The 25,219-nt window shown below is 46.7% G+C and overlaps 1 protein-coding gene across 1 annotated transcript in view; it reads left to right on the plus strand.

Moving 5' to 3' along the window:
• The first annotated feature begins 317 nt into the window (after positions 1-317).
• CACNG2 (calcium voltage-gated channel auxiliary subunit gamma 2) overlaps positions 318-25,219 on the plus strand; it is a 118,504-nt gene continuing 93,602 nt past the window's right edge. The window contains exon 1 of the mRNA XM_032644160.1: positions 318-532. Coding sequence (XP_032500051.1) covers positions 322-532 — 211 coding nt within the window. The 5' untranslated portion in view covers positions 318-321. The remainder of the gene's footprint in view (positions 533-25,219) is intronic.

The raw sequence follows: 25,219 nt of genomic DNA on the forward strand, positions 1-25,219 counted from the left end.
AGAGATTAAGGCATCTCACTTGGGGGGGTGGGGGGTGTCTTTTTATTTTTTCCTTTTTTTTTTTTTTTTAATCACTGCAACTGGAACAGTTTCTGATCTCAAAAGGCAAGCCTCTCTTCCCGTGTGGTCTTTATAATTTACACTCTTTTCCGTGAGCTTTCTTACCTCCCTTTTTTTATATCTCTCCATATCCTCTATTAACACATATATCCATTATATTCGTAGTGGAATTATTTTTATTTTTTTGCTTTAGTACTCGCACCCTCACACACACTCTCCCGAGAACCAGAAGTCGGTTGGGTGTTTATATAATGAAGAATTATGGGGCTGTTTGATCGAGGTGTTCAAATGCTTTTAACCACCGTTGGTGCTTTCGCTGCCTTCAGTCTGATGACCATAGCTGTGGGAACCGACTATTGGCTCTACTCCAGAGGGGTTTGCAAGACCAAAAGTGTCAGTGAGAATGAAACCAGCAAAAAGAACGAGGAAGTTATGACCCATTCTGGATTATGGAGAACCTGCTGCCTAGAAGGTATTTGATTTCCCATCTCCTCCCCCTCTCCACCCCCCCTCCTCTTCTCACTCCCCCTCCCCACCCGCCTCCAAATAAGTTCCCTTTACATTCCACCATTTTCTTACTTCACTCCTTCCACCACAGATCAAGGTTGGTTGGGTTAGTTTCAGAGGAAAGAAAATCAATAAGCAAAAGCCATACTCAACTCTCAAGCCTCCACCACCCCCCTTCCTTCAAACCTCTTCATTGAAATAATCTGTGATATGATGAAAACAACAAAAGATTGTCTTTAAAAGTCAAATGTGCTCCACCTGCTTTGGAATCATTAGGATTTGCCTTTTGATGTAGTATGGCCATCTATGAGGGGGTAGAAAATAAATGCCTCTCTCAACACCGCTCCTCTTTTCGTAATGAAGAATTCCAAAACGCTTTTCCTTTCCCATCCTCCTCCCCTTACTCCCCAAAAGTCCCAGATACCTCATCATCTGCAAATCTCCTTTTTTAAAAAAAAAAATCTCTTTTTTCTAAGAACACTTATTTGGTAAATCCTAATTATTCCAGGATCGCAAGCTGAGTTCAAGAGCATTTCGTAATGTCTATGAGCCACACATATCGTTCGAGGCGACTGGCTGTGTGTGTATGTGTGTTTTAACGTTTACAAAGTCTAAAAACACGTAACGTCTCTCACAGGAAACAGACCCAAGTTCTAATAAACAGCAATTCACTTGCAGGTTAGGCTGAGAACCAGTTCACTTCCACACAGAGTGACATGTCTATTATCCAGAAGCGTGTAGAATCAGCATTGCAGCCAGCTTGGGAATCAGACATTGTGCAGGGAGGCTGGGAGGGAGAGGAGGGCATGGGGAGGTTGAGGGGGAACAGTAGGGAGCAGTGGGTCAGGAGTGTCAGCTGTTTGTCTTGATCTTGCAGGGTCATTGGGACATGTGTGCCTGTGTATGTGCTGTGGGCAAAGCGGTCGCCACGGTGGAAAGGCTGGAAGATCAGGGTACGGGCGAAAGCATGTGCTTTGAGACACATTAATAAACACAGGGGGGGAAAACTCCTGCAGGTCATACAACCTGCATTTAGCGACAGACTTTAATATGAGGGGCTGCATTTGAGCGGCTACCTATGTCTGTGTGTACAAGCTACAGCCACCCATAGGAAGACATGCACAGAGAGATACATGTTTCTGGGTGGAAAGAAAAGCTTATGTGCTTTGCTTCTGATATGAACCAATACGGAGGCCGTTTGAGGCAGCGTCGGGAAGCGGGGACTGCAGGATTGTTTGTTAAGCTCAACGTGGGATGGTGATGCAGGGAGTTGAAGCCAGGAGATGGTGGAGAAGAGAAGGAAACAGACAGGGAGAGGGAGAAATGATGTGGCCCCAGAGTCTAACCCAAACTGAGCAAAAGCTGCTCTTTGGGAAATATTTATGTCTGGGAAAGAGCACCAATTCCATGCCCACACCCCCCCCCCCCCCAACAATCTGGGTGCAAGTGGTTGAGTGATGGCTGAACATGTTTTGAATAGCTAAGTGACTTCATTGAGCGATGGTCTATTTGACGCATACTGCATTTGGTGCCCTTTCTCAATCCAAACCACTGCCTTGAACATGGTCTGCAGCGGAGCTCTATGCTGAATACTATATGCTCTTCCCCAGCCGAAGAATCAATATGGGGAAATTAATAGGCACTGTTTTAAACACACCCCTCCTTTAAAAAAAAATGAAGAGGCTATCATGCAGCTAGTCACTAACAGTGGAAAGACTTCCAGTTAATTAAACATTTATGGCACGCTTTTATTCCAAAAGAGAAGGAAAGCAAAGTGAATGAGGGTTGCTTTAGGGAAATGATCATAGTAGCAATTTACCTTCCTTGGATTTTAGTTAGATGGATGAAGATATGCAGACAAGAGATGAGACGAAAGACAGGACATGATTTTAGGAGAAATATTCCCAGAAACTGGTGAGTTGGTATAAATATACTTTATCAGGGTTTTATGTGCAAATTCTTAATACCATGATCTTTTAAACATTTTCTAATTCCCTGAAGGGAAGAGGACTAGACAGTGGCTTTGGATCACTTATGCATTAAAAGGCTTAAGTATTTTCATTAAAATTCCATCTGTTTGGTGTCCACATCCCCAAATGTGCTGCCCGCCCCCTTCAGCTTTCTCTCCAAGCCGTACCCACACCTCCCTCCCTGACTCATCCCTAAAAGGGTTAGTATTGCAACACTTCCCAAGGATTGTGTGATTCCTACAGGAGCTGTGGGTTTGGCTCTTCTCCCCAGGACTGGGGCCTCCCGGCAGTCACGGGTGGGGGGATGGTGGGGAAGGCTGGGCCAGGCTGCTTTAGGATTCTTGTGCCTTTTCCACTTGTAGCCAAGGTCCAGGCAGGAAGGGTGGGTACTCAGGGCCCCAGTTCAACCCGGCCTTTAATTTCCAAAGCCTCTGTCCATATGGAGTTTTGAAGGCCTCAGACTCCCCCTTAGGAAGTTGGGCCTTGGCCACTTAGGAAGTGGTTTGAAGGTTTTAAAGCCACATATTTTCAAAGACTGCACTGATTTCCAAAGATTATAAATGCACTTATTTCTGCAGGCTGACACAGATGGTTTTTGTGGGGTGTTCGTGTACTTGCTTTCTTGAGCATTCAAAATAGGGTTGGCCTTTATGGAAATCAAGTTGCCAGGTTCCCCCAACCTGTGTTTTTTGTGGGAAACTGGACTTTCAGACAAGATTTCCCACCACCCCTTTATTGTGTTTCCTGCCCGTATCCAAAACGTTGTGAACAGATTTCCAATCTTCTCTCCAAGACGCCGTTACTGACTCCACGTGAAAAACAACCCTGTCCGCTTCCGATCTCCTTGGCTCTCCGGTTTGCATTAGGGCTTTTTATCTCCTGAGATGACTTTGTTGCTGTTCACTTCTTGATGAAAATAAGAATCAGAAAACATTTCTTTACCTCTATGGCTGTTTGTGAAATGAATTCCTCTGTTGAGGAATGAGAAGAGAACAGGACCACTTGTTAGGGGCAGACACAGTGGGAAGGGGAGAGGAATCAAGAAGAAACAACAGCCTTTATTTTCTCCCTCTGCAGAGTAAAGAGTAGTGGTGTCTCTGTGTGTGAACTTGAAACCCCTAGCAGACTAGTGTCCTTAGTGGGATTTGAGGGCATGGGGGATGGTCTGCACATGGATCCATGTAGATGGAAAGTGATAGGAAAAGTTCTTGAACTTTTCAGGAAAGCTGCTTTAAGAGCCTCCGAATGGAGAGATGAATTGGCCCTTTCAGAGAAGAATTCAGTAAAATCTACAACAGGACATTAAAACAGCTTGTTCCAAGCGTGCTGTCTCTGGGCCACGTGGTGACCTGCTGTTCAGTATATTAACCTCTGTTGTCACCAAAAGGAATCATCGTCTCCAGGGGCAGCAAGAAATTCACTCTTTGTGTTTATTCTCTCCTGCACCTTCCTCCCCTCTGTCTGGGCTCCATGTCTCCCCCAGAGGATTCCCAGCCCTGCAGAGGAGGAGCCAGCAGCAGTACAACGTGGTCCAAGGCAGAAATGCACCCTCCCTTCTCTCTCCCTCTCTTGCCCTTTTCCTTGCTGTGAGGCAGAGCAAAAATCTTTCTCTCTGTCCAGATTGTTCAAATCCCTCTGCTGAATTTCTGAGCTCCTCTTCTTCCTGGCTTTTCCTCTCTTCTCCTCCACAACTTGCTTACTCACAGGGGCTCTGCCATCCATTCTCCATCCCTGTTCTCTTTGAGTAAGAGGTGTCTGGGTTTTCCTGAACTATCTTTTCCAAGTTCATAACTGCATAGCTTTTGCTTGGCCTGCAAGGTGCCCAGTGCCCCACGCTGGGTTCAGCCATGGCTCTCTTGTTCTGCAGAAGGAAAGTATATATCTTTTATTTTAGAAATGCGAACTGCCTTTCCCGGACACTCTTGTCTTTACGTGTAGAAGAGCTGAGTTTAGAAGTTACTAATGGGCCTTCATACTGTGTACCTATCGCTCCATAATTCCCAAGATAATTTGATTCTCTTTAGGTCCTTTGCACACAGTAGGTCCAGAAAAAATATCTATCAATGGATTGATTCAGAAATTCTTAAATTATTGAAATTAATTCAAAGATCATAAGGTCATGCAACAAACAAGTAATTGAGAGAGAGAGAGGGAGAGAGAGAGAGAGAGAGAGAGAGAGAGGGAGAGAGAGAGAGAGAGAGAGAGAGGGAGAGAGAGAGAGAGAGAGAGAGGGAGACGGAGAGAGGGAGAGAGAGAGGGAGAGAGGGAGAGAGGGACAGAGAGGGAGGGAGAGAGAGAGAGAGAGCGCGCGCGAGAGAGATAGAGAGAGAGAGAGAGAGAGAGAGAGGGAGCGAGAGAGAGAGAGAGAGAGAGAGGGAGATGGAGAGAGGGAGAGAGAGAGAGAGAGAGAGGGAGACGGAGAGAGGGAGAGAGAGAGGGAGAGAGGGAGAGAGAGAGAGAGAGAGAGGGAAGGGGGTGAGGAAATCAGGATGATCTGTTTGTTCTTCCCAGAATTTCTTTTTTATTTTTTTAGTTTAATTTTTTATTTTATATTGGAGCGTAGTTGATTTACAATGTTGTGTTCGTTTCAGTTGTACAGCAAAGTGATTCAGTTAGACATACACATAGATCCATTCTTTTTCAGATTCTTTTCCCATATAGGTTATGGAATTTCTTTTTTAAAAAATGAGTCATGACTTCATTGTTGTAAAATGAGAAAATTCAAAAGGAGTCAGTCATTGGGTTGCACAGCTCCTAATTAGCTAAAGAAAAATTATCAGTACACTCAGTCTCTATGGGGAAGAAAAACATTAGCCCACTGCTTTTCTTCCCTCTTCAGCTTTTAAAGGATGCCAAAATCCAGTTTGATCCTAATACTCACTAGAACAGACACTTTGGGCAGAGAGCAGGCATCATGGACCATCCCTACGTAGCTTCCCCAAAACCTTCCCCACAATTCTTTACCAGACTTCCCCACCCAGTTCCCAGGACCTCGAGAACTTTGCCTAAGGTCGTAGGTTCTGATCAGCAGTTTTCCATGGAGCCAGGCCCCACTTTCCTAGCCCTTCTCAGCTTGTAAGACAAACCTGATTCTTTTATTGAGGAACCAGCCCTGCAAATCGCAGCCCATTCACATTGCCCTCCTGCCCCTCCCTTTACAGGTGCCAGGTATGACACCTCACACCAAGGCCACATGGGCAGAGGGTGGCAGAGGGAGAACTTGAATCCAGGCCTCTTGTTTCCACCGTGCAAACCTCCAGAGGGCTCTATGCATGAACCTTGGCGTTCTGTGGCCTTGTGTTCAGATTCACTGCCAGCACTGGATTCTATTCTGTCCGCATCCCACCGAGTGTCTGCACTGAGCGCCCAACCCAAGCATGTCAGGACACCTGAGTTCTGACCCACCTGACCCCCCTACATGCCACTCCCTCCAGCTGCCTGCACCTTGCCGGGTGACTCTGCCATAATCTTCTCACTCCCACGAGCCCAAGGAAACAAATACTGAACTTCAGGCTGGACCCACCACACGCCTCTTCGTGTTTGCCCTTTCATTTTGGAAGTGTCCTCGATGTAAACTCTCCGTGAGTTTTATGCTGGCAAGCAGTTTTCAAAGAATAACAAATTTATGTCCCCTGAAGTCACAGAAGTTTTCAGATGCAGCTTTGTTGTATGTGGTGCCGTTGAAAGGGTTTTGCAGCCACACAGACCTGGGTTCCCTTCAAGCACTGCAGCTTTACGAGCTGTGCGATCTGGGGCAAGTCATCTAACCTCTCCAAGCCTCAGTTTCCCTTTCCACAAAAAGGAGGTCTAACAGCCTTCTCACAGGGTGATTCGTTGGGATTAAACCAATGAGTGCCACCTTCTTTCCTGATCACCTGGTTTGAAATTACAGTCAACAACCCCTACTCTGTACCCCTCATAAATCCTCCTGGCTCTGTTTTATTTATTTATTTTTTTTACAGCGTACATCCCACCTTCCAGAACACTATGAAAGTTACTCATGCCATTTGTTGTGTGTCTGCACCACTAGACTGTCAGCCCCAGGAAGGCAGGGATCTTTTTTCTGCCCATTGCTGTAGCCGCAGCAATTACGATGGTGCAAGAGTCAACCCACCTTTGTTGGCAAATGAACAAAACCACCACTGCCCACTACAGGGTGGGCATTGAGAAATAATGATCCCTTCATATCGTCAAAGAATTGTTCTTTAAATTACAAACCGTGAGCAATGGTGGCAGAAACACCTTTCTTTCTTTTTTTTTTTTTTTCTGACATTCCAAAAAATAAATAATGGACTCAACACAGAGAGAAGAGAGAAGGGAAGGAGAGAGAGTGTTTCAACACACAAGGGACAATAACAAAGATAATAAGAAAGAAAGTGTTTGGAGAGAAAATAAATGCCTGAGAAGAAAGTGCTGGGGGGTGAACATCCTCTAAATAGATACTGGCCATGCTTTCCTCTCTCTACATCATCCACAGCGTCTGTCACAAAGATCCTCGGGGAGAGTTTCCCATGAGTGTTTGCTTTCAGGTCAGTGGGGGAGGAGGAGATATGTACCCAGACTGATAATGAAGGAGATTTTTAAATGGTTCAAAAATGCAATGGTTCCTTTTAGCCTTGACTATAAGTATTTTGGCCAAAAAACCATATTCAGATGAAATATGCACTTTAAGTTTCCAGGTTAGTTTACAGCCACAGATCAAGCAATTCCTTCACTCGTTTATTTTATTTGTTAAATCTTTGATGAGCCCCTGCAATGTGCCAGGTGCTGGGCCAAGTGTTGGGGTCATGGTGGGCAGCAACTCCCTTCAGGGTCACTGGCCTCAGAGCCTTCTGGAAGAGACAGACCTTACTTTAAAGACTCTCACTTAACATAGTTGTGAAGTAAGTTACAACTATGCTAAGTCCTCTCAAGGAGAGTCACACGAGACTGTGAGTTTATGATATTAAGATTGTTCTAATCAGAGGAGCCTTCCCTGAGGAGGTGAGATGTGAATGGTTATATGAAGGATGCATAGAAGTTAACTGGGTGAAGGAGAAACTTTCCAGGTTGGAGGGCAGCAAGTGCAAAGATCAGTGAGGGAGAGAAGGAGCAAGTCCTGGGAGGAGGCCAGGGTGGCTGGAGGACCCAGAGGGAGGGGGATGGGGGAGGGGAGGATGCTGGATGGTGTGGGGAGGGGGATGCAGAAATAGTTAGCACCCAAGGGTGCGGGGCCTTGCTAGTCTTGTTAAAGAATTTTGCTCTTTGACTTCTAGCTTCTTGCTTATAAGCTGTGTGACCTTGAGCTAGTTAATTCTATCTCTGTGCCTCCTTCACACCATCTGTCTAATGGAGCTGATGATGCCTGCCCCTAAGGTTGCTGTGGGGGTTAGAGCACCCTTCCCTTCTCTTTATCATGCTCTTCCTGATTCCACCCACATCTGAGTGTGGTGGTCTCTTTGGCCTCAAAACTCATGACAGCACAGAGAAGGGAAAAAATAGATTGATTCAACTCCAATCAACAAAATTCAAACTATGCCTAGTGGAGGTGTTGATGGTAGGTTCCAATCCTGCAGTAGACATTGGGAGGCAGAAGTGAACAAGACCCACCCTCCCTCAGGACCCTCCAGGTGAGTCCAAGCAGGGAATCCCAAAGAACAGGCATCTCACAGAATGACTCTGTCTCATGCAAGACATTTGACATAGCTTGCTGCCACCTCGCCTTATCACCCTCCCCCAAACTCAGAGAGATTCCTGGCATCTCTTACGATCAGTTATGATCTTTGAGGATTTGAGCTGGAATGGCAATGAGGCTCAGTTAAATCCGCCAGACTTTTTGAAAATAGGAATGAGAGTAGAGGGACGTGAACTGTGCTCCCCAATGCCAAGAAATGCATGTCAGCGTTGTGGGATCGTCGCTGAACTCTATGGCTTCGCATCCCGGTCCTTTCTCCTGGGTACATAAAGGGCTGTAATCTCCCAGCTCCATCTTCCCTCAGTTCTGATGCCATTGATTATAAAGATGAGCTATCTACTTAAACGGCTTTCGGGACAGGGGAAAACAAATTTCATGTACATATCAGTTGTAAAACATACTCTAATTTCAGAAACCTTAAAACTTAAAATTTGTGCCTTGGAATCAAAGGAAGATGGAAAACTATCTTGCTGGCAGAGAGAAATGCAGGCAGGGTGTTGAGAGAGCCCAAGGGATTTCTCCCACTTGCCCTTAGTGCCTGTCCCGTGACTCAGGAAACAACGTGGGGGAAGTGTGTGGTCTTACGAGAACCTTTCTTGACAAAGAAAAGGGTGATAGTTGATCTTTGTTCCACAGCTTTCCGAGTCCTTGCCAGGTGCCGTGTGAGAGTCTAGGACAGAGGCAAACTCTCCACCTGCCCTCAAGGAACTTCTAATCTAGTAGAAGACAAACCAGTGAACAGACGATGCTGATGACACAGTGGGAAGCATAAGCCCAGGGAATTCTGGGAGCAGAGACTGGGGAGGAGGGGATGCCAGGGAAGACAGGGTTCTGACGATGCGTAGGGGTGAGCAAGCTGGGGAGATGAAGCGCACTTCAGACAGAAGGAACGGCATGTGCAGAAACACAGATGCCCAAGCAGTCATGCCAATGGTCCGGTGAGGCTGGAAGGTAGAAGGCAGGGAGGGGGAGTGTGGGAGGCAGTGGAGATGGGATCCCAAAGGGACAGAAATGGCCCTCACAGAGCAGTTTGTGTTTCAGCGTGGGAGAAAAGGGGGTCCAGAGAGGTGGGAAGCAAGGGAGGGGCGCACCTGGCTTTGTCCATTAGTGAGATCACTGGCTCTTCGGACTCTGATGGATGGGAGCTGGGGTCGCCGGAGCCGGTGTGATTTAACTGCGAAGAGGCGAGCACAGGAGGCTGTGGCAGTGACCAGGTGACTCGCCCTAAGTCAGTTGTAGTGAACAGAGAGTAAGAGGGGGAAGGAAGAAGATTGTAAGCGATATACAGTAGAGGTGTTTCAAGGCGCTCCCTTCCCAGCAGAACAAGCCTTTATTGGCCACACACAGTGGGCTGGGCGCTGGGGTGACGAGGATGCAGACAAGTCTCGAGGAGCCTTCCTGACTGCCCATCTAAAGGAGCTCCCTGTCAAGTTACTCGATTTTATTTCCTTTTTTAACATCTTAACATTGACTTTTTTTCTTTTGAGCATTTATTTGCGTATGGTCTGTGTCCCCCTAGGAGACTGTGAGCCATGTGAGGGCAGGGGCCTGTCGGCCTTGGCACAAAGAGCGTGCTTAGGAGCTAAATGTGGAGCGAGTGAGCAAGGCAACGCTGCCTGGCCTCAAGGAGCTCCCATCAGGGGAGGGAGGTGGGCTCTTAAAAACTCTCTCCTCTTGACCAGTCATCCCTCCAAGGTGTGGCTGGAACCGCATCTGAAAGATCCTTGAGAACAGGCAAGGGTTTCCCTTGCACCCCGCAACCTGGGATGCTGATAAGCCCCCGCGAGCCTGTTCCCTCCTGGGCAGCTGGAGCCTTTTCTCTCGATCCAAACCCTCATACGTTATCGCCTGGCTCAGAGGTACTGACTTGGCAACCCTGAGTCAGCCTCTGAGGAGCCGCCTCCCCTTTCTCCTTGTTGACACTATATTTATTCCTTCTTCCCTGAACTTCCTCAACCTTGGGTAGTCTTCCAGCTGCTAACAAGCAGGCCACAGATTAGGTATGGGATCCTAGGTGCACGGTTGCCGTAGCTTCATTGAGTGGGGAATCGGTACCTTGCTTTGCTACGCCATCCACCATGCAATTTACATGCCCCAGTGCCAGCCTCTCTCTGGCCTTGTCATCGGACAAAATTCACTGGTGACCAGTGCTTGCTGATCCCTAGACCTTGCTTTGCTTTTTTTTAAACTTTTTATTTTATATTGGAGTATACCCGATTAACAATGTTGTGATAGTTTCAGGTGTACAGCAAAGCAGCTCAACCATACATACACTTGTATCCATCCCTAGACCTTTCTTTATCCCAATTTTGCCCCAGGCTGTCTTTTCTCACTTTCTCTGCATAAAGGATCATTCATTCATTTCTGCCACCTTTTCCCCTCAACCTGGATCTCTGTCTGCACAAGTCTTATTCTTTATCCTTCTTGAATTTTCCCTATGGTTGAGAACTCTCCTCCCCAATTCTCCTCCAACATATTTTGCAAAGAGAGCAACCCTAAAAATGACTATTCTGACATCATTTTAACACTAATAATACGATAATAATAACTAATCATTCACTGAGTGCTTCCTTTGTGCTGAGCACTGTTTAGATGCTTTCCAGGGGTTAACTCTTATTTAATCTTTACAATTCTAAAGGTATATGCTATGATATCCACTATCTCCATCATAAGAGGCTCAGAGAAGTTAAGTGACTTGCCCAAGGTCACACAGCAAGTAGCAGAGCTGGAGTTCTAACCCAAGCCTGTCCAACCCAAAAACCTGTGCACAGCCTTCTATTACATGAATTATATTTACAATTTTCCCCTGGCCCCAAGATCTATAAATAAATTTCTTTGAGAATTTGAAGGCAAAGCTAAGCAGAAATTGCTGTTTGTGCTCCACATTTGATGAAGTTTTTAAAACTTTGAAGCTTCAGTTAGGATATGCTCCTTACCCAGAGAAGAGTAGGGAAAAGTGTAGGGAAGAGGGCTACCAGGTTTTCCCACAGCTCTGAATACAGAAGGATGCCTCAAAATGCATAGACATCCCTCTCTGTAGTTTGTGGAGGGGGAGGAGGTGAATACATACATATATTCCCTCTCCCCAGCCCTCTGCCTAGAGGGCCATTTCCAACCACATTCCACTTGTCTTCAGGACTCAGTTGAATTGTCACTTCCCCCAACAGCTCTGCCCCCTCCTCCCTGCTCCCACCTGGCTCACGTTCCCTCCCTCTTTCCTTCCACAGCATCTCTGCATGTCTCCGACGCAGCATCTTCCATCTTTTTTGTTGCCTGCTTCCATTTCTGTCTCCACCTCCAGACCATGAGTCCCCCTGTCCATTTCTTCAACAAAGTGTACTCAGTCACTGCCATGTGCCAGTTACCATCCTAGGCTCTGGGTTTACAAAGGCGAAAAGACACAGCCCCTGCCCTCAAGGAACTTATGCCCCCGTGGGGGATTGGAGGACCCATGCAAGCACACCTAGGGGTGGAGAGATTCTTCCAGGAAGACATGTGAGAGGGCATGGGATGTTTGGGGGACCACACAAGTTTCTAGTATTGCTGGAGGATCAGGTGCAGGAAGGGAGGTTGGGGAAGGTGTTAGTCCTGAGGGATGAGGTTAGACAAAGACCACGTCATGAAGGGATGGTTCACGTGTAAAGAGTCTAAAGAGGAGAATTTTGAGAAGGAAATGATATGATCTGATTTGCATTTTAGGAGGATGGCTCAGGAAGCCATGTGAAGTAGAAATGGGAAGAAGGGGAGGACAGAGAAGGGAGTGCAGGGAGGAGATGGTTGCCCAGCCCAGCAATCGATGAAGCAGCTGACCCAGGGCACGGGGCAGGGGGGCTGTCGAGCAAGGGAACAGAATCAGAGGATCCAGGACTGTCACTTGTGTTGAGCAAGGTGTGACAGTGAGTGACCTTCAATGAGACAGGGGAAACAGGAGAAATTTGCAGGAAGAAGATGGTACCTTTAACCTTGGGTAGAGTGATTCCACACCTGTGTTTCCAGGACCTGGCAAGTGACAGCCTGGGTTCAAATCCCAACCTTATCACTTATCAGTTTTGTGACCTTGGACGAGGAATGTCACCTCTCTAAGCTGGTTTTCTCGTGTCTAAGTGGGGAAAATTGTATCTCACGCATGGGTTGATTGTGAAGGTTTAGTAAGATGCTCCATGCAGAGTGTTTAACAAGATGCTGGTACATAGTAAACACTCTCTAAATGCCAGATGCTGTTATCACTGGCATGTTTATTACTGATTACACCAACAGTTGCAAACAGTGACCTGTGAGTTGTCACTGTTTGGCAACTCAAAATATTCTACAAATCGAGAACTTTCCTACGAAAAAAAGCCCTGTGTTTGGCTTCCTTTGGGGAAAAAAATCAGATTTTTGTAACCCTGAGCCCCCTTCCTGCTTGGCAACATCGGAGCAGGGCAGCCGATGTCCCTTCAGGTATGGGACAGGGACATCCTGTATGGCAGGCACGGCAGGTTCTCTGCAGTTCCCCCAAGTGCCCACCGCTCCCGAGTATCTTTTGAGGCTGCTGGGCTGCTTTGGCCTTCCTCTGGCCTCCGTAGGCATCCGGGTTTGCAAACGCTCCTCTCTGCCAATGACAAATTACAGGTGGAGTCTTTGTCTTCCAAGGGCTGAAAACGTAAGCAAAATACCACCAGCCCAGGCAGAGTGTAGCAGCTAACAGAGTGAATAAAGCCGTGCATCTGGAAATAAATGCATAAACATCCAACATTCCCAGGCAGTGCTTGCTGATAAGACTCAAGTGGAAGGCAAGCTAATCTGCTCCTTTTTACTCAGCAGCTCTAGGGTAAGTTGTTGCTTTTAAAAAGAGAGACTCTCACCCATTTTATGCTACCTTCAGAGCTTCTCTTTTAGAAGCTGACATTTTCTGACCTTGACCCCAGTTCGGGGAAATGCACCCTGTCGTGCTGACCACGTGGTGTGCTTTATTCAATAACTAAATGGCAGGCGCCAGGGAGATGGTCCGCGTTGTTGTCGGTGCTGGCTGAAGAGAGAGAGGCAGGGGATGCGCTGGAGAATGGGGGATTCTCTACTTTAAATTTTTACCTCGGAAGACTTCATAGAGAAGAGGGGAATTTCAGGAGTTTCTCGGTAGGAAAAAAATTGCCTAGCAATTGCTCGGCAAGGACATGAACTTAAAGACATGCAGTTTGATCTGGGAGAATGGTCAGATCTGATCCAATCTGACAGGTTTTGAATGTTTGATATGTCAGGCTCTGTGCTAATTTGTGGAGGCACAGAAACAAGTCAGCTCCTACGGGGGGTGGTCTGCCCTGATCCCCCCAGCCGACAGCAACCATCCTCTTCCCAGTCTCTCTTTTCTTCATTTCGTGTTCTCCTAATTTGTCTACAGTGTTTATTATTTCTTTCCCAACCAGAATATAAGCTCTGAGAAGCCAGGATCTTTTCTGTCCTATTTACTACGATAGCCCCAGGACTGAGATCAGACCTGGCACCTAGTAGGGTGCCTAGTCAGTTTCAGTGTTATTTGGATGACAGAAGACATACCATTGCTCCAAAGGAGACCAAGGCCTAGAAGAAGAGATAGGCATGTACCGAGACCATTAACAGTGAGTTCGGGCACTGTGAAGGCCTGTGTAAGGGCCAGACAAAAGAACAACTCTACCTGGGGAGGTCCGGAAGGGGTCCTAAGGAAGTGCCCTCTGCAATGGGTTTTGGAGGATGAAGAGGAGTTTGCCAAGTAGAACAGAGGGGAAAGGCAAAACACAGATGAAGGAAATGATACCACTGGAGGCTGCCTCCCAGAGAATAAGGTCAAGGAGAGGATAGAGTACTACTGGGTCTAGAGCAGAACTTCTCAAACTTGGATGTGCACCCTAACAACCTGGGGATCTTGTTGAACGGCAGATGCTGATGTGGGGTCCAGGTGGGGGCTGAGCCTGTGTTTCTAGCTCCCAGATGAGGCTGATACCACACTTTGAGAAGCAAGCTTTTGCAGCATGGCCAGTGGGCTCTGGTGAACATGGGTCTAAATCCTACCTCTGCCACTGGCAGACTGGGCCTGCTTTCTCACCTCTAAAATGGTGATGACAACTTTCCTCCCAGACACTGAATAAATTCAGAGTGCCTGAATTTGGTAAAGCTATCGGTTCAGTCCTGAGCACTTCATATCAATATGTTTCAGCTACTATCGTCATTAACGGCTAAAGGCGATTGTATAGAGGTGTGAGAGAAAGGGATGATTTTCCCTGAGAGCTAACGTTTTTTGAGGGTCTCCTGTGTGTTGGGCCCTGTCCTATGGACCACTCAGATGTCACCTTCCTTAAACCACACAGCACTCTATAACATAGGTGTTATATGATTCTCACTTTGCCAGTAAGAAACCAGAGGCGATGTGTTCATTTCCCATTGCTGCTGTAACAAATGACCATCCATGTAATGGCTTAAAATGACATAGACTTATTGTCTTACCATTTTGTAGGTCTGAAGTCTGAAGTTGGTCTCAGTGGGCTAAAATCAAGGTGTCAGCAGGACTGTGTTCCTTCTGGAGACTCTAAGGGAAAATCTGTTTCCATGCCTTTTCCAGCTTCTAGAGACTGTCCACATTCCTTGGCCAGTGGCCCCTTCCTGCATCTTCAAAGCCAGCAGCATCAGACAGAGTCTGTAATGTACAGAGTCTGTAATGCTAATTCTTCTGCCTCCCTCCTCCATTTCTAACGATGTTTGTGACTACATTGCCCATGCCTGGATAATCAAGGATAACCTCTCTATCTTAAGGTCAGCTGATTAGCAACCTTAATTCCATCCGCAGCTTTAATTGGCCCTTGCCATAACATGTGAAACATATTCACAGGTTACAGGAATGGGGCTGTAGACATCTTTGGCAGGTTATTATTCTGCCTAGCACAGGGAGTGAGTGCTTAAAGAATTCCCCTAATATCACAAGCTCAGAATGGTTCCCCTGGAAGGGATTTTAGAGCTTGTATCAGGAAGGATTAGATTTGACAACGAGCAACAGAAAAAGAAAATTAACAGTGGCTTAATAAGCCAAAAAGTTTATCCTTTCTCAAGGAAACCAATCTGGAGACATGAAATACAAGGCTGGTCTGGAGGCTCCACAAACTGGTTAGCAAGTGCAGGCTCCTACCAGCTCCCTGCCCCACCATCCGTAGAGTATGGCTTTTAACCTCACATCTCCAGTGTGACTGCCAGAGCTCCCGCCACTGCCTTCACATTCCAGGCATCAAGGTGGAGGATGGCACAAAGAAACAAAGGCAAAAGCCACCTGTTACATGGCTCTTAAGGAGGTTTCCTGGAAGACACCACACAGTATTTTTGCTTTGGTCTCCTTGGCCAGAAGTTTGTCATGTGACCACACATTAACTATAAGGAAGTCTGGAAAATATAATCTTATTCCCAAGTGGCCGCATGCATGGTGAAAAATTAGGGGTTCTGTTGCTACAAGGGAAGGAAAGAAGGAAGGCAAGTAGCAGTGTATCCAGGGAGCTCACCTCGTCCAGACCCTCACCTTATGACCCAGGAACTTGAGGTCCAGAGAAGGAAGTGACCTGGTGCCATGGAGCCAGCTAGCAACAATGCTGGGACTAGGACCCACGCACCCCGGTCCCAGTCCCACATTTAGCCTCAAGCACCTACACAGTGCCTGGTACATAGTAGGATGCTCGTGGAACTGAAGAGAGTTCGCCATTCCACTGCACCAAACGGTCCCCTCTGGACCACACACTCGGCTGCTGATGTTTTAGGGCAGATGAGACCCCACCTTTAGGAGGCCCGGCCGACTGCACTCCTGGGTCTCTTTATCCTCCTTCCTCACAGCTTACATCCCTGCTTGTACCCTCGGATAAGCTCTGGGCTTCTCTATCTGTCCCACAAAGTCACCTGAAAGGGCAGGAGGATTTGGCAAAAGAGAGGCCTCAAGTAGCACTGAGAAATGGACGGTTTTCTCCTCTTTGGGATTTTCTCTATGACAGGGAGACGTCTGCTTAGAGGTGGGGCTTTATATCTGGGGTGGATTGTGACAAGAAACCATTTCTACTGTCTCGGCATTTCACAGTTTTCATTTTGACACAGCGATAGGAGGGATATGGGGACTGATCAAAGCCAGAAGCCACGTGGCAACTCTCAACTTTTTCCCACGGGCTGCAAACGCCAAAGGAGCTCCACTGTCGGGCATTTTTCATTCCGGCCAGTTCAGACCTACAAGATCTGGGCACTCTCTTGTACTTTGTTCTCAAATCTTTGTCCCTCCAACGGGACAGTAAGGGTCTTGAGACAGGAGGTGTCGGGTTTGCCTCTGTGCCCCTTGCCCGGCATGGTGTCCGGCACGTGGCAGGCACTTGGTTAAGAAATGGGGGATTGGTCGATGTGTCAAAATGAAGCAGCTAAGGCAGTGTCTGGCACGTGGTGGGCTCTCAGCAAAATTTTTCAGGGAAAGAAGGAAAAAAAAAAAAGGAAAGAAGGACAGATGGAGGAAGGGAGGGAGAAAGAAATTGGTTTGAGTCTTGGCTGGCCTTGGAAGCAGCAGCTCCCCGGCTCTCCCGGCCTCAGTTCTGGAATAGCGAGCGAATCCCTCCCCGCCGAGTTCACAGGCGAACCGGAGACCCTGGCCCGGAAGTTCTGTTTCAAAGGGCTTCCCCTCCAGCTTGAGAGCACTGTGCCTTTCAGGCTTCCCAATGGGCCTCCGTGGCCACGGTACCTGGCGCCAGGGTTACAGGGATGTGGCCAGAGGCAGAATTGGTGGGCTGGCTGGTGTGAGGGAAAGCGGGATGCAGAGGGAAAGGAACTCACCCCCATCCCACATCGAAGAGAGAAGGAGACAGGGATGGGAAGGAAGACGGGAGGCAGATGCTCAGCATAATGGGGTTAGCGCGGTGCGCGAAAGCATAGAAGGGACGGGCAGAGGCTGCCTGGGCACGGGGGCTGCCCCCTCTCGGAGCAGATGGAACTCGAGGGCCAGAGAGTCCGTGACAGTTGGTGGGAGGGAAGAGGACCGGCAGCAGAAATCAGGGAGGGGCCTGCCTCCTGTCCCGCCCCCCAGGCAGGAACAGACACGCCTTCCAGCCCCAGAAACACTGCTGAAGGAGAACTCAATGAGGACCTGGAGATCAAAGAGAACTACCCGGCAGGGGAGTAAATGCTTGTGGCCTGAGCGAGGAAACCGCAGAGCCTGTGGCCAGGACTCAGGCTAAAATTACAGGCCAGATGACAGGACCACACACCGGGGCAGCCTAGGACCACAGATTTTCCCTAGAACCGAACCACTGCCTGCCCTAGTTTCTTCTGGATTGATTGGGCAGCAGGATCCAGGAGAAGGAGCCCCTTTTGGACGTCAGACGGGCTTGGGTTTGAAGACCGACTAGCTCTACAACCTCAGGCAGGGTGGTTAATCTCACTGAACCGCCGTTTCTTGCCTGCAACAGGAATAATATCGCTTATCAAGCAATGTGTTACAAAAATTAAAATAATCTGTATAGGGGCTTCCCTGGGGGCGCAGTGGTTGAGAGTCCGCCTGCCGATGCAGGGGACGCGGGTTCGTGTCCCGGTCCGGGAAGATCCCACATGCCGCGGAGCGGCTGGGCCCGTGAGCCGTGGCCACTGAGCCTGCGCGTCCGGAGCCTGTGCTCCGCAACGGGAGAGGCCACAACAGTGAGAGGCCCGCGTACCGCAAAAAAAAAAAAAAAAAATCTGTATAAAGGATTTGAACACAGAATAGGGACTCAAAAGCTGGCGGGTGTTGTTTTAAATCAAGGTTTCCCATCCTCCAGTATTTGGGGTACCACCTGCATTATTTTTGTCATATCCAGGGACCACCTACATTGTTATTAATCAAACACATATCTTTAAATTGATCCTATTTTAGCCTCATCCTAAGCAATAATAGCTAAGGAATCACTGGTTTAATGCACTGGTTAAATTTTTGACACTCATTAATAATACTCAGCTTAAATTTGTTTAAACGTTCATCCCTCTACCAACTAAATTCATCTCAGATACCACAAAAACCCATCATTCACTTTGCAAAAGCACCATCGTGACTAATAAACCATCCGCTGGGCTTGAAAGAGATGCAGAGACTGGTGTCCCTCCATCCCCATCACTCATCAGCTTTTTTCTTTAGATGATAAAGGGGCAGTGGGATGGAAAGTGAAGAGAAGGTCAGAGGCCAATCCATAGAAATTGCTTGGACTCCAAGAGCCGTTCTGCGGCATCAGGAACTCTCAGCTCTTGGGTATAATTTGACAGATTCTTCCATCTAGAAAGGACAATGGTGTGGACTACAGCCCAAGGAAAGAGGTAGTGAACGCATCTCCCTTGTTGACATGCTGGCTTGAGTTGGAGGGTTTTCCCTTTGTCTTTCTGCAGGGTCTTCAGGAGATGCCCCTTCCCAAGACCACCAGAGTGAGAGCAATTAGCTCTTTCCACTGCATCTACAAAAGGGGAAGGGATTTCTTTCTCTGTGCTAGAGTCTTTCAAACATAGAAGGATTTGCCTCTAGTGTGAAGAGGTACTATGAGATTTCTCAGCAATGAATGTGCCCCGGCAGGGGCGGGGGCGGGGAGCAGAGAGGAGGTGAAAAGTCAGCCTTTTAATAATAGTAATGACTATCTCCCATGACAGTAATGGCAGAAAGGATTGGGGGAAATATAAGAACGGTTTGAAATAAGGTGACACACAAGCCCAAGAGTCTCAAGGGTTAGAAATCCCGGTGTTGGGTCCGAGCAGAGGAACACAGGTATTACTTTCCCTACCTTTGTTCCTGACTTAGTCACCTCGTTTCGTGGGCTTCGGGCCCCTCAGCTATAAAGCATGCTCTGAACTTGCAGTGTTGATCTTCACCTCAAGGCTGTTCATCGTGAAGACCCAGCACCGTCTCGTTAGAGCCTAAACCGCTGAGAAGAGACAGTTATTCCTTAAACAGTTGAATGAATCAACACATTAATTGAGATATAAACTAATTTCTGTGTATTAACGTGGGGGGTTGGAAATGAATCACAGGGTCTGTGCAGCTGTGAATGGAGAGGCCAGGAAAGAAAGGCAGGATGCCTCAAAGGAAGAGTTGGGAACAGCACACCTTCCTTTGGAGGACCCTGAGGTATCATGAACTCGTTGGCTCCGAGAACCCCCTTTGGGATGGCAGGCATGGGGGAAGTAAGCGTTCTCTCAATGATGCTGATGGGATTTTAACAGCCAGACAGATGGTCTGAGAAAAAAGGAAGACTTTTTTTCAAATGAGGGAAAACACTTCCATTGCTTCCCTTCAATTAAAACAAAGTGAGAGCCCTTCGTGTTGGGAAGATGTATCGCCATTATTAGCACTGTCAGTTTGGAGGTCTTCTTTTTAATAATTGAATGATTGAGCGTCAATAATAAGTTGGGTAGTATTTTCAAACAAATTAGAGGGTGTATCTGTCCACCGACTTTCGATGCAATTATTATTACTTTGGTTTCATTTGGTATCACAGTTTAATAATGAACCCCAATAATTGTGTTGTGCTTATCTATGCAATCAAACATGTATCACTTAATGGATTTTTTTTAGTGGCCATCCTCCTAACGACTGCAGGTTCCATACAAGCCACTCATGAGCACCCAGCATTTCTCAAAATCTGTATCATGAAACCTGGGAGGAAAGGGAAATACATAGAAAAGGAAATCTTCAAAAAGAAAGAGGATAGAGAGGGAAGGAAAAGGAGAAAAACAGCATCTATTGAGCACCCCCGTGGGTGCCAAATGTTTTTATTTTATCCTCAGAGCAATATGCAGATTCTGCTTTAGGATCCCCATGTAGCTGATGAGGAAACGAAGGAGCCGAGAGATTAATACCTTGCCCAAAGTCACAGAGCTAACAGGTGCAGAGGTAAGAGTCAGGTTCAGAACTCCCTCTTCGCCCTCCACTCCAGCATGGGGCTTCCATCTTTAAGTATCAGCAGGCTGTGGAAACCTGTGGAGATGGGCTGTCTCATATGGCTCCTGCAGTGAGTAAAGGGACACCAAATTCACATGGGAATTCTGCCTCCTGGTCTGCCTATGTCACACTTCCCTCATCCAATTATCAGATTCGCCTAATGGCTGAGCATTGTAAAGATAAGCTGATGGTAGAGGGAGAGATGATCCCCAAGAGCATGCAACCTGGTCATCCTTTGGCTGTACCAGAGATGGACACCACAGAGGGAAGAGGAAGCAATATTCCACATGAAATGTACAGGTACCGAGCACACACCTACCATGCACTGAACACGCTGGGAGCTACCGTATAGACCTTATTTCATTCCATTTCCACAGCATTTCCTGTATGGCAGTGACTACCATTGCACAGATGAGAAAACTAAGAACTTCTTTTGAAGTTAAATGATTTTCCTCAGGCTAATCATTTGTGGACTTGGAATTTAAACCCTAGTCCACCCAATGGATTCCAAACATTAATGGTTAATTTTACTTTAGCATCTGGGTCATGAATTTTCATAAAAGACAAAAGGAAGAAGTGGGAGAGATTAGGGATATGACCTAAAAATAAAGGATTATGACTGAGAATAAAGTGGCCCAAGGGACCATGGTTTTAATTCCCTTCCTGTCCAAAAGCTGACACTCAAATTCAATTCAACAAGCATTCACGGGATGTCACCGATGTGCACATCATGGTGCTGAAGTACCAGGGGCTGATCAAAGATTTGGATTTACTGCCTTCTTCCATTTTAGAAACCTCTTCTCTGAATAAAGAGTTGTACTCTTTTTCCCACAAAAAGGTAACGTAATTTAGTTGCTCTTCACCATGCTGTTTCTAAACATGAACAGTCTGGTATCTCTACTAGGGCGCTGGGAAGCATTTTCTATATTTTCAGGTGCTGTGTCAATTACTTTAGGCTCTGAGATCTAAACCAACTGCAAGTGATGGTGGAGGAATGAAGAAAAAGAAAAAAGGAATAATCACAGAAATACAACCAAATATAGAAAGAAAATGATTAGATAGATGATAGATAGATAGAGAGAGAGAGAGAGATAGAGAGATAGAGAGATAGAGGCGGGTCTTGAGCTTCTAACTTACTCATGAATAAAACAGATAAAAATTCTTAAAATAAAATAATAGAAAATAGGAAATGATTTTTCATTCTTATTCTTTATAAAGGATAAACTTATAAATAACAAGTTTGACAGGAGAAAAGAATTTAAGAGGTAAAGACCAGGATCGGAGTTGTTCAGATACAGTGGTGGTGATCATGGTGGTGACGATGGAGGCTGTGGTGAAGATGGTGGTGGTGATGGCGGCGGTGGTGGTGGTGTTGGTGGTGATGACAAAGGTGATTATAATTGTGATGAAACTGTGGTGATGAAGTTGGCGGTGATGATGGTGACAGTGATGAAGAGGTAATGATAAAGATGGCGGTAATGAAGGTGGTGATAACTGTGATGGTGATGGGGACTGACATCATAACAATGACTAATTTGGAACATTCTTCACAGTATCCGAAGCCTTCCCACTTGCATTACTTCATTTTAGAAGGAAAACTCTGTTCACAACAAGATGCAAGATTTTTCAAAACAACAAGTATTTCTAATCCTAGTTCCACCCTGAGTGTCATCCCAACTCAACCGAGTTCAGAGAAAAAGCAGTGCAGTGGGCTCTTTCCCCATCAAACATAAGTGGACAGTTAGACAAGGATGAACGGACAGTTATGGAAACTAGGGCAATGCCACAAAAGCCCTCTCCAGTCTTCCCTCAACCAATTGCTCCTGCCCCAAGGTTATTCATCCAAATTAGTGCCCAAAATTAATAGTACATAATGCCCTTGTCACCTGATAGCTGTTTTGCAGCTCTTATAAAATGCATAAATGATTGTGGTCTGGTTCCAGTGGATAAATAAAAATCATTTGTGATAATTGAGACATTTACTTTTTAATTAGGTAGCAGCGGAGCACGAGGAGTCCGTGGAGAGCCAACTCCTATAACCTCTTAAGGAGTCCTAATCACATAGCGAGAGGGGTGCTTGGTGGCTGTGCATTTATTTGTTCTTTTCCACATTTTCCTACAAAGGCCTTTAGCCCTTGACTGTCGGTCCACTCCACTTCACCGGAACTGGTCACACATCATAGTTTTTTAAAAAAGAAACTTGAAAATGCTGACAGATACGCTGTCAACAAAATAATTTCTTTAAAAATAACCTAATAACTGAATATCAGATTAAGGCACAGGCAGCTGTGCAGTTTCCTCTGGCCATGCCAGGTGCCACAGTGATTGCCTGCTCTGGGCTGTGCTGCAGACTTTCATGGGGAATGTTGACTGTGTCAGAGGGCTGAACGTTCTGGCAACGACACAGACAGAGTGTCCTTGGGAAGAGGGGGTGCGAGGAGATGGGTGACCTGAGTAGGGTTTGAGGAGTGGGAGAATCAGGTCACATCACATCCCTGCACGTATACCTGAGGGGAGAAAATGTTGCTGTGCAGAAGTTGAAGCTGTGTCTTCAGTATTTTTAGAGAAGGAGCTGGTGGCCCGTGTGCAGGAGGAGGATGTAACAGTTCTGGCTCCGGTCCGTCTGGGGTGGAGGGTGGGGAACAGGTGTGAATGACTAGCATGGAGGTGGAAATTAGGTCAGATCTGTAGTGTGGGGAGGTGTAGGGGGAATGTTATCGCATGTGCATGGGGAAGGATAGAGGCAAATTGGGTCACGTCTTTGTGGAAATGATGAGAGAATTGGGTCAGAACTGTGGGGGAGAAGGCTCGAGAATTGGGTCGAGTCTTTGGATAGAAGGGGGAACTGGGTCAAGTGTGAATGTGTGTGGAGAGGAGGTAGTAGAAGGTGATATAGAGAGTGGGCTGATTCTCTGAGATCGGAGGGGGAGGGAAATGAGGAAGCAGCTTGGACCCACATAGGGGTTTAAACTTGAACTTCTCTGCGTTATGGTCATTGCCTCTCAGTTCCATTGACTTGCAGTCTTCCTTCATGTAACGTTAGACAAAGTAAGGCTTTCCTACTCCTATCCCAAACTGGGTGTCCTAAGTCTCCTCCAAGACAGGGTGTAACTCATTCTTCAGCACTTTGCTAGCCAACCCAGATTGGCATTTGGGGAAGTAACAGTTCCATAACTTGATGTGGCCTCATTTTACCCGGGACGTAAGCCCGGTGAGCAACTGCCCTCCCTTTGGGTTTCTGCTCATCACCAAAGTCAACACCAGTTCTCTCTTTTTCCCAACCACTGGCATCATTTCATGATCACCACATGACGTGGAGCCTCAAAATATATTTTGCAAATAAGAGCTGAGTAATACGTTCATTTGAGGGGCCTTCAAACTGGCTTTGTTCAAACCTCTGGTATTATGAGGCCATCAAACCGCAGCAATACTCAAAATTGTACTTAAAAGGAATGTACTTTTATTAATTAACTGGGCTCCCATTGGCTACTTGGTTGAATAGAACCATTCTCAAAGCCAAAACAAAGCGTGCAACTCACAGCTCTGTCTGCTGTGACACTCTACAGAGAAAATTGATTAAATCCACAGAAGTTTCTTACGACTGAACAGAGCCACAGGGCCAGCATACACCAGTGTATATTTCTCTGGTAATTTCAGCTTCATTTATGCCCATGTGGGTTAAGAAGAGGTTCTGTTGAAGCACGCAGTACACCCATGACTTGCCATGTCCTCTGGAGACCTACGTAAGGAGTCATAATGAATCTGCTCAGGGCCACATTGGTTAAATCTGCATTTCGGCTCCTTCTGAGAATTCCCTTCTATTGATACGGATCGCGGTGATTAATGGGATAAGCTTGTAATAGGCTTCTGGACCACACTGACCCATCCCAGAGGGAGATGCATGTGTAGGGAGTACAGTGGTGAGGAGACCATATCGTTCCCCATGGACCAGAGAAAGCTTCAAGGAGAGACTACAACATCAGTGCTTCCTATTCTTAAGGCGACATTGGTGGTGTTTTGGAATTACCGGTATAGATACCTAACAAATACATTTTTAGATCAAATAATTTGACTCTGGTTTTTCTTGACTCTTGGAATCTTTGGATGTAGAAGGATCTTGCAGATTCTGAAAGCCTTTGCCAGGAAACGGAGAGAAAGAAGAACTAAAAGGGAGTCATTCCCTCTGCAATTCAAATCAGACCTTCGGTTTCTTCAGCAGAGTTATTTTAAGTCATTCATTATTATTTTTGCTCTGAAGCGGAGGCTGTTTGATATCGTTAGATTTACCAGAGAGGGTAAAGAGGACACTGAAGTATTATTCCTGCCGCAATTTCAAATGAATTTGGTACTGACAAAAGATTTTTAAAATACACATATGCATGCATTTGTACACACAGCACACACTTCATATTAAAAGAAGCAGAAAGAGAAACGAGTCTTGCAACAGGCAGCTGAGGGAAATGAGGTTCCTGCCATTTTTCCAGGGTACTCACCAAGGCTGGCCCAGCAGATGTTCCCAGCAACGGGGTAGAAGAAGTGGCACCGGATGTGAAGGCAGAGAATCTGGGCTAGAGGCGGGTACATCTTCCACTTCTGAGCACAATGACCTTGATTAAGTCTCTTCACCTCTCCAATCACCCATTTCTTCCTCTGCATAACAGAGGGAGTGGATAACACCTAACGTTTCAGGAGTAAGTCACAGCTTCCAAAGCCCCTTTCCAGGGAGCCCCTCACGTCAAGCCCCACCGGAGCCCCGTGAGGAAGCGGGTGTCGACACGATACTCTAAGACCTGGGTGGGTCTGAGAATCGAATGACTTAAAATAGGAGCCAGATGATGACCTTAGGCCAGTGGTTTAGCCCCTCTGGGCCTCACATTTCTCGTTTGCAAAATGAGCGCTGTTGCAGTTTCGTGAGACCCTGTGGCACGCAGTAGGGACACATAAATGGCAGCCATGTGCATTAGTTACAGATGGCAAATACTCTTCCACGGAGAGGGTCATGGCCCCAACCAGAGAAGGATCTGCTGTTGCCAAACAAGATTTGTGTTTGGAGGGACTTCCAAGACAGTCATAATTAAAGGTCAAAGCGCAGGTCCA

This window comes from Phocoena sinus, chromosome 10 (genome assembly GCF_008692025.1).
Source record: "Phocoena sinus isolate mPhoSin1 chromosome 10, mPhoSin1.pri, whole genome shotgun sequence".
Lineage (NCBI taxonomy): Eukaryota > Metazoa > Chordata > Mammalia > Artiodactyla > Phocoenidae > Phocoena > Phocoena sinus.